General features: G+C 39.2%; 1 protein-coding gene across 4 annotated transcripts in view; it reads left to right on the top strand.

Moving 5' to 3' along the window:
• Nucleotides 1-9,539, top strand: part of MTRF1 (mitochondrial translation release factor 1) — a 36,303-nt gene extending 26,764 nt beyond the window's left edge. For all 4 annotated transcript variants that reach the window (XM_037729664.1, XM_017503766.2, XM_017503767.2 and 1 more), the window contains 3 exons: nucleotides 2,261-2,397; nucleotides 6,484-6,582; nucleotides 9,145-9,539. In XM_037729664.1, the coding sequence (XP_037585592.1) occupies nucleotides 2,261-2,397; nucleotides 6,484-6,582; nucleotides 9,145-9,258 (350 nt within the window). In that variant the 3' untranslated portion in view covers nucleotides 9,259-9,539. The remainder of the gene's footprint in view (nucleotides 1-2,260; nucleotides 2,398-6,483; nucleotides 6,583-9,144) is intronic.
• The last annotated feature ends 473 nt before the right edge of the window (nucleotides 9,540-10,012 follow it).

The following is a 10,012-nucleotide window of genomic DNA, read 5'->3' as shown; positions in this document are numbered from 1 at the left end:
GAATATATGCATGAGCAAAACAAAACATCCATAATAATAACCCAGAACCATTGTTGGCATGTATCTTTGGTATACATCCTTTCAAATTCTTTTCTATCCATATAAAAATATGCCATTTTTTCCCCCAAAATTAGGTTATGCTTTTTTTTTTTTTTCCTTAGATGGAGTCTAGCTCTGTCACCCAGGCTGGCGTGCAGTGGTGCAACCTCTGCCTTCCGTGTTCAAGTGATTCTGCATCAGCCTCACAAGTAGCTGGGACTACAGGCATGCGCCACCACACCCAGCTAATTTTTGTCTTTTTAGTGGAGACTAGGTTTTACCATGTTGGCCAGGCTGGTCTCAAACTTCTGACCTTAAGTGATACACCCATCTCAGCCTCCCATAGTGCTGGGATTATAGGCATGAGCCACCGTGCCCAACCTGAGGTTATGCTTTTTGTAACTTGCCATAATTTACTTTAATAATCCATAAATTGTTGGATACTTAATGTGTTTCACCTAAACCCTGTACTGTTGGATATCATTCTATATTATATGCAGTCCAGAACATTAATACTTAACTTAAGATAAGTTAAAAATTAAAATGAGTAAAAAATAGGGTAAAAGGTAATCAAAATTCTGACAAAATAAACCAGAATACTTTAAAACATATTAAAGGGTTGTAAAACCACCCTGTGTAGCCATAAATTGCTGACTTTACAAAAAGTGACTTACAGAGAGTAGAAATATGATTAGAGGCTAGGAAGGGCAAGGGGGAGAGGAGGATAGAGATAGGTTGGGTAAAGGATACAGAATTACAGCTGGATAGGAAGAATTCGTTCTGGTGTTCTGCAGCACTATAGCACCAATATGGTTAATTGTAGGGAGTCCGTGAGCCCTACACATTGGGTGCCAGAACATAGGGATCCATGAGCCCCATGTTGGGCACCAGAATGTAGGGAGCCAGCCCTACATCACCCATGGGTACCCCAAGTTCGGTGGCAACAAAGGAATGAGAAAAAGACAGATTAAGAGAGGCAGTGGGACCAGGGGGCCATCACTTATTACTGGAGGCAGTGAAGGCCCTGACCTCTGATCATCCCTGACAAGAAGAGGAATGTGGAGGAAAGTTCATGAAAGCCCAAGCCGTCTTAAAATGGAAATGTTCATATTCTTTTGGGTAGTACAAAAAGGATACGAGATTCAAGGAAACTCCAGACAAATACCTGGAAAATGGGTGCCAGTCAGTGCCCCCAGCCCAGCCAGATGGCTGCAGTGAAGTAGTCAAGAAGTAAGTTTAAACTAGTAGAGGTGAAACCTCAGTGCCCTACTAAAAGTATTAGCAGGTAGAGACTGCAGCTTATTTAGACAGGGAGAAAACATAGTTCAGAGAATAGAATGTTATAGAAATTCTTTAAATCTCCAGCAAAATATTTACCACTGTATTGGTGCAGATTGGCTATATTAATGGGGTTTTTGGTTTTTAGTTTTTGTGATGCAGAAAAAAAATCCCTTTCTCCTCTAATTTACTGAGGAGCGGGATTAGACACGGACCTTCTGAGTGATAGCTGCAAAGTTAAGAACAACACAGCCTCAAGAAGTGATCAATTTAGAGCTGGATTTGGGCCAGGAACTGGACTACACAGTGGGCTAAACCCATCCAAATGCAGAAGCTGGCCAGCCAAATCTTGTTTGTGGTTAGATGTATTGATTAGCTGGACCCCTGCTTACTCAGACTATGTAGAACAACTTAGAAATTTAGAACTCAGACAACTCAGAAACATTCCCTGTAAACTCTTCTTTTTAAAAGCTCTGAGTAGCATCCTTCCATTGGCTTCTTTCTATAAAGGTATTTTTAAAACCTCAGCTCTGTGTATATTTGTGATTGAAAGGGGAAAAGGCGAGTTCTTGAATTGGACAGAGAATGGAGCAGTGCAGCATAGGGAGTAGCAGTAATTTGCTGTTTGTTGAGCTGCAGAAATGCCTGGATGAGCTAGAAAGAAGAGGCCAGGCTCAGGGACTGAAAGATAGGTAACCATCTGCAGATGCTGCTGCTTTTTGGGCGCTCATACAGAACATCTCATTTACACATCAGAATCCAAAGAGCCAACTACAGCTATCATCATAACCCAGCTAGTTTCTGAAGTGTGCTAAACCTAAAATGTTTTTATCTTTTGTGATCTTTTCCTGATTAACCTGTTACATTTAAACTGTTCCTTAGTTCTATCTTAATTTGGTCTGTGGAACCTGCAGTTTACCTTCTGATCCCTGTTATTTTTCAGGACTAGTAGTAGAATGCCAACAAGAAAGATCACAGATAAGAAATAAAGAAATAGCTTTGAGTGTGCTGAGAGCTAGACTCTACCAGCAGATCATCGAGAAAAACAAGTGTCAACAACACAGCACTAGAAAACTGCAGGTAAGATGTACTTGGTGTAATAATTTAATAACTATTTTTTCAAAAAGTCATCATTTTCTTTAGAGAATGCAGTATTTGTTCTTGCTTAAATGGGAACGTTTTGCAGCGTAGAGAAATGTGCTCCTTCGTGAATAGGCAGTAACTCAATGCAAATGGACTGATGGATTATGACTAAACCTGGGCATACCAGTTTGCAAATTAGTAAATGTAAGATGTTGAAAAATTATTTCCTAGTTGTTTCCCTCTTCATGTTTGTATCATTACTGTCTTAAGAGGAAAATGGTTTAAAAGACAAAGTAATTATTTGAGAGTTAAGAACATTTTAAATTTTTAAAAATTAAAACCCATGCTTGTATTATAACTATGTGAGATCAAATACAAATGACACTGCAAAAAAACTGGGAACAGTGATTGCTACTGAAGGAGATTAAGGACAAGGGGTAGAAAGGACATTTATGTTTCTTTATATATCATTTGGTACTTTTTGAATTTTGTACAATATACATGGTATAGTGTTACTTATTCAAATAGATAAATAGATGAATTCTAAGCAAAATGAATAATGTCATTATTTTAAGTAAACGAAATATATAATTTACTTTTTTTTTTTTTTTTGAAACAGAGTCTCACTCTGTCACCAGGCCGGAATGCAGTGGCACTTTCCCTGCTCACTGCAACCTCCGCCTCCCAAGTTCAAGCGATTCTCCTGCCTGAGCCTCCCGAGTAGCTGGGACTACAGACGTGACCCATCATGCCCAGCTAATTTTTGTATTTTCAGTAGAGACAAGGTTTCACCATGTTGGCCAGGATGGTCTCGATCTCTTGATCTCGTGATCTGCCCACCTCTGCCTCCCAAAGTGCTGGGATTACAGGCACGGGCCACTGCTCCTGGCCAAATTCTTTTTTTTTTTAAGATGGAGTTTCATTCGGTCACTCAGGCTATAGTGGCATGATCTCGGCTCACTGCAGCCTCTGCCTCCCAGGTTCAAGCAATTCTTGTGCCTCAGCCTCACAAGTAGCTGGGACTACAGGCACTTGCCACCACACCAGGCTAATTTTTTGTATTTTTGGTAGAGACGAGGTTTTACTATGTTGCCCAGACTGGTGTCAAACTCCTGAGCTCAAGCCATCTGCTCATGTCAGGCTGGGATTGCAGGCATGAGCTACTGCACCTGGCCTATAATTTAAATTCTAAAAGAAGTAAAGTTTGTCACTGAGAGATACTGGAAAAAAAAGTAGTCAGAAATAACTGATTTTTTGTTATTTGTCCATAGGTCCACTACAGTTTTTTGTTTTGTTTTGTTTTGTTTTGTTTTGTTTTAAATGAAGTCTCATTTTGTCACCCAGGCTGGTTTTCAGTGGCACAGTCTCAGCTCACTGCAACCTCTACCTCCTGGGTTCAAGCGATTCTCATGCCTCAGCCTCCCGAGTAGCTGGGATTACAGGTGTGTGCCACCACACCTGGCTATGCTACAGTAATTTAAATTTGGAAGATTTTGTGGCCTTTTAGGATAATGAATTGTCTAAACCTAAGCATTATTTATACTTTTCATATAGATGTGTCCTAGCTTTTTCACACTTTTGTGTTTTTAGCCTTCTTTACCTACATGCTAACTTGCAGGTAGTAAAAGTGACAGGATAAATAATATTAAAACTTTAGTGGTAATCCCAGATTATAGAGCATCATCAGTGTATTCACTTGCAGATAGGAATGCTCATTTACAAACCATAACTTATTTTCGTTTTTAACAAGCAAACAATATACCCTGAGTATACACCATTACTTCATGGCAAATAAGTGATAACATAAATACTATGAGCTCTGCCACATTTGAATTTTAAAAAGACATTTAGATTTATTTGCCATTTAACATTTTGGCCCTAGAGGTTCCACAAAGTAATAATTTCATTTTTATTTTTATTTTTTGAGACAGATTCTCGCTCTGTCATCCATGCTAGAGTAGGTTGGCATGATCTTGGCTCACTGCAGTCTCTGCCTCCTGGGTTCAAGTGATTCTTGTGCCTCAGCCTCCTGAGTGGCTGGGATTACGGACATGCACCCCCATGCCTGGCTCATTTTTGTATTTTTAGTAGAGATGGGATTTTGCCATGTTGGCCAGGCTGGTGTCGAATTCCTGGCCTCATGTGATCTGCTTACCTCAAACTCCTCAAGTGCTGGGATTTACAGGCATTAGCCACTGCACCCAGCCCACAAAGTAATTTTTAAAATAGGTATTCAGGATTGGCTTTATGCAAATTGCTCATGTGTGTCTTCTTCGGTAGTCTGATTGACCAGCCAAAAAAGACATCACTGCCTGTTGAATAACTTATCTACCTACCTGAAATTTTTAAATAGGGATTTCTAAGGCTTAGAAGTTTTTTCTTCAACCAATAGATACACTTGGTTTTTATACAGAAGGCATTATGCCAGATTCTCAACCCTGGCTCTACTGATCACCTAATGAGTTTTTGTAGATACCCAGGACCCACCCCAGAAATTCTGATGTAACTGATCTGGAGTGAGGTCTTGGCCATGAATATGGTGGTTTGGAATAGTGGTTTCCAAGCCTGACTGATTGTCAGAAGAGATGATCTGGGATTTCCGAAATACATAATTCTAATCCATTATATCTGAGGTTGGGCTTAGGAATCCATAATTTTAAAAAATTCTAGCGGTCAGGAGTTTAGTTTCATATCACTTGCCTTAGGGTTTAAGATGGTAAGTTACAGAAATGTCTTTTTTTTTTTTTTCAAGATGGAGTCTTGCTCTGTCTCCCAGGCTGGAGTGCAGTGGCATGATCTTGGCTCACTGCAACCTCCACCTCCTGGGTTCAAGCGATTGTCCTGCCTCAGCCTCCCAAGTAGCTGGGACTACAGGTGCATGCTACCACGCCTGGCTAATTTTTTGTATTTTTAGTAGAGACGGGGTTTCACTGTGTTAGCCAGCATGGTCTCTATCTCCTGACCTCGTGATCTGCACGCCTCGGCTTCCCAAAGTGCTGGGATGACAGGTGTGAGCAACCACACCTGGCCAGAAATGTCTTTATTTTAATAAATGAAAGCAATTGAGGCAGGGTGTTGGGTATATCAGGGGTTAGGGAGGTGGAGGAGATGAGCAGACTAAGAAGAATGCAAATAACTGTAGCATGATACAAACTGTGGTGTGCCATGAAGAAGATTCTAAGTACAATAGGTTTCAGAGGAAGAAGAGAACATATTTCAATTGCTGGGGCCAGAAAGGCAGAGATGGTAGGATAGTGTTAGGGAAGGGCATCCCTTGAGATGATGTTTTATAGCAGAGATAACAGACACACACATGATATAGTCTTATTAGTGGCACTATAGAGATTCACATAATTTTCAGAAATAACATTGGGAAGATTGGCCACGTTACAAAGTACCTTGAATGCTGAGTTGAGTTGTGTCTGCTCAGTGGACAAGAAGGAACCAAAGAAAATTTATCAGAAAACCATACTATAGGAAGACTAAGTAAGTAGGGCAGCACAATGTGAGCAGAAAACTGGGAGATTAATCAGGAGGTTTCTGTAGAATTGTAGGTTAAAGTAATGAGTCCATGAGTGAGAGTAGAAATGGAAAGGGCAGGATATAATAGGAGACCCATGAAACCAATTGGAAATGGGCAGTTAGAGAATAGGATGAATTGAAGATGGTTTCTCCCCCTGTATGCATCTGTATCAAAGCCTGGCATAGTAAACTCAAACCCACAAAATGTTTGACAAATTGCAGAATGTCAGAATTTGCTACTTGGGTAAAAGGGAATACATGGTGCTGTCATTTGTGGAAACCAGGAGGAAGAACTTATTGGAGTGGAAAGATGATTAATGTGATTTTAAATATTTGGAGTTTGAAATAGCAAAGAAACATTCCTTCTTATTCTATAACTGCACTCTACAAACCTGTAGTATTAAACATTAAGTTCTGCCCATTCTTGTTCTTTGCCATTTTGTATCTATGACTTTTAGAACATATCTAAATTGTTGGAATAGTCATTTACCAAGTGCTTTTTCCATTGTAATGAAGATATTTATAAAGGTAAAATGTAAATTGCCTTTTGTTATGGCACAGGTGGGAACAAGAGCCCAGTCAGAGCGAATTCGGACATATAATTTCACCCAGGATAGAGTCACTGACCACAGGATAGCATATGAAGTTCGTGATATTAAGGTAATATTTGTGTACCCTTGATTTCAGAAGAAAATTAGTCAAACTCTAGAACCTTTATGTAGATATTACCAAGTATATCTAAAATGTTATCAAGTAATTTAAATCATCAAGCCACCCTAAAATTTGCAAACATTTTTATTAGTTTGCTGGTTAAAAAATTAATGATCTTTATGCCATTTTGAAACAATGATCTTTTCTAAATTCCAAATTCTCCATTATGCAATCACAATATATGAACATATATTCAATCTGCATATGTAAATGTATATTGATTTTCTATTGCCGGATAACAAATTACCAGAAATATAGCAATTAAAGCAGTACCTATGATTAAAGTATTTTCTTGGCTGGGTGCTGTGGCTCAAGCCTGAGGCGGGCAGATCACCTGAGGTCAGGAGTTCAAGACCAGCCTGACCAACGTGGAGAAACCCCATCTCTACTAAAAATAAAAAATTAGCCAGATGTGGTGGCACATGCCTGTAATCCCAGCTACTCAGGAGGCTGAGGCAGGAGAATCACTTGAACTCAGGAGGCAGAGGTTGCGGTGAGCCACGTTCAAGCTATTGCACTCCAGCCTGGGCAACAAGAGTAAAACTCCATTCTCAAAAAATAATATTATAATTTCTGTAGGTCAGAAATCCAGGCACAACTGAGCCTAGTTATCTTCTCAGGATCTCACAAGGCTGAAATCAAGGCTTTGCCAGGCTGCATACTCTTCTGGAGTTTGGAGCCCTCTTCCAAGGTTATGTGGTTGCCAGCAGAATGCCATTGTCTTGGATTATAGGACTGAAGTCCCCATTCCTTTGCTGGCAGTCATCTAGAGGCTGCTTTTCAGCACCCAAATACTGCTGGAAGTTGCTTCCCAGTGGCTCCCTCCAGAGACTTTCTCCCACTTTGAATCTCTTCTTGCAGGAATGGCTTGGGCCTTTTAAGGGCTCACCTGTTTAGGTCAAGCTCACCTGGATAATGTTCATTTTGATTAACTCAAAAGCAACTGCTTAGTCACCTAGACACTAGAATGATACTCCGTCATTTTCACAGGCTCTGTCTGCACTGAGAGGGAGTTATTCACGGTGTGTACACCAGGAGGCATCTTAGTATTCTCCCTACCACAATGTGTCTTCATTAGATTGAGGTGTTACAGTTAGGCTGTTGGGGAAAAGACTCTGTCAAGATTGTTCAAACATTAACCTACCTAAATAGCATCTAGCAAAGACCACTGACATAAATATATTAATGATGAAGTGCAGAAAAATGTCTGTTTTGCTGCCTCTGAAGGAGGTGAACTGGTTCCATAAAGGACTATGTGGAAAAGGCAGCAGACAGAAAGCTTTGATCCTTTTCCTTGGTGCCGTGTGATATCTAAGGCTTCTTTACTTGACTCTGTCCCATTCTGTACTCAAAATTAAAGGCCTGGTTTTACAAGGGAAATGCCTGTGTTGTTCATATGTTTGTAAATTTCTGCATGTTTTTCATGCTGTTTTTAATTCTGTTCCTTTTACTACTATGGAATGTCTTCTTTCCTTCCAGTAGACTAGTTAGTGATTATTAGAGCTTATCAGTGTTATTTTCCTTATTACTTCCGAGTTTTGCATGCTAGTTTGGTTAGTCATTTATTATTAGTTAGGCCAAAGTCAGATATTTTATAACTACAGAAGCCAGTTAGTTACCTTGCCTTTGTTTCACAACTGAATACTATACTGTGCACCTAAGGGCCCATCTGAAAGATATTACTGGTCACGAGAATGTGGCTGTCTCCCAGAAAATTGTCACGGCTACCAGAAAAACAACTGAAAGAACATGGTGTAATTAGAACAATGTGGCCAAACATGTTTGGTTAATACTGTATGTTTCCAGAGGAAAGGGAACTTTGCAAATATTTTCCTCCTTTTCAACATGGCTACTATTTTCCTATGCAAGATAGCCATATCCTGCTGAGGAGACAGCATACAGAATATTTACAACATAAAACATACAGAAATTCTTGTCCTGAAATGGTTGGGGGAGGCGTCCTCTAAGCCACATCCAGAAGAGTTGGCAAAGAGCAGTATGCACATTAATGCACAAAATGCTTGTGGAACAAAATGCTAGAGGAATTGAGACCTGTCAGTCTTTTTCCTTTGGGAAATAACGTGAGTGAAAAGGGTAGAATTTTCAGGACAAGAATTAAGCCATTTTTTTAGGGTACAATTCAGCAACAAACCAGTTCTCCCAAAGATGTTGAGAGCCTAGAATGGTATTGTCATAAAAGCCAACCAATGGACTATTAAAGAGAGGGAGGTGGTCAATTTCAAAAGTCCATTTAGATCTCTTCATTTTGTTGTCTCCAGAGTTGTTAGAAAAATCCAAATCTCAGAAGATTTATTTTAAAATTAAATGCTAACTTAATTCTTATTGCAGAGTGGGGATATTCCCAAGTTACCAATCATGTTCATTATATTGTAGAACGCCAGTAATCTTTTATTGTTATTAAATAATAACTGCAAAGAAATGAAATAAACATTAAAGTCTTTGTTTGTATTTCTAATCATCAGGTTTCATTATAGCTCTCTCTTTTACCAGGAATTTGTATGTGGTGGGAAGAGCCTGGATCAGCTAATTCAGAGACTGCTTCAATCAGCAGATGAAGAAGCCATTGTTGAACTTTTGGATGAAAACCTTAAATCAGCAAAATAAATACTGACATATTATTTATGATTATATAAATGAAATAGACCTATATCAAGAAACAGACTGAAGCATAGAAATCTTTATGAATATTTATAAATTACAGGTATAAGAATACATTATGCATAAATATATATTTTTTAATGAATCAAAGTCACATTTCCTGACCTAACGATTTATTTTAGGTTTCTTGTAAGGTACAATCCAACTCATCAAGTAGAAAACAAGCATGCATCATTGAAAAGAGATATAAAGTATTGAGAATTGATTGTGTGATTTAGGACAGATCACTTGTTCTCATTATATGCCTTTTTTCCCCATCCACCTATGAATTAATTTAAATGTATTTTTCAGCTGGGCATGGTGGTTCACGCCTATAATCCCAGCACTTTGGGAGTCTGAGGCAGCGGATCATGAGGTCAGGAGTTTGAGACCAGCCTGGCCAACATGGTGAAACCTCATCTCTACTAAAAATACAAAAATTAGCCAGGCATGGTGGCAAACACTTATAATCCCAGCTACTCTGGAGGGTGAGGCAAGAGAATCGCTTGAACCCAGGAGGCAGAGGTTGCGGTGAGCAGAGAACATGCCATTACACTCCAGCCTGGCAACAGAGCAAGACTATGTCTCAAAAAAAAATTATTTTTTATCTACTACTTCAGGAAAATATGGTAAAATTTAGTGATATATGATTTATACACTTACTTATAAACCCCTTATTTAAAGACAAAGTACTTTGGCCTACAGTGGTGGCTTATGCCTG

Source organism: Cebus imitator, unplaced genomic scaffold (genome assembly GCF_001604975.1).
Source record: "Cebus imitator isolate Cc_AM_T3 unplaced genomic scaffold, Cebus_imitator-1.0 Scaffold314, whole genome shotgun sequence".
NCBI lineage: Eukaryota > Metazoa > Chordata > Mammalia > Primates > Cebidae > Cebus > Cebus imitator.
This window is presented reverse-complemented; position numbering and strand designations above follow the sequence as displayed.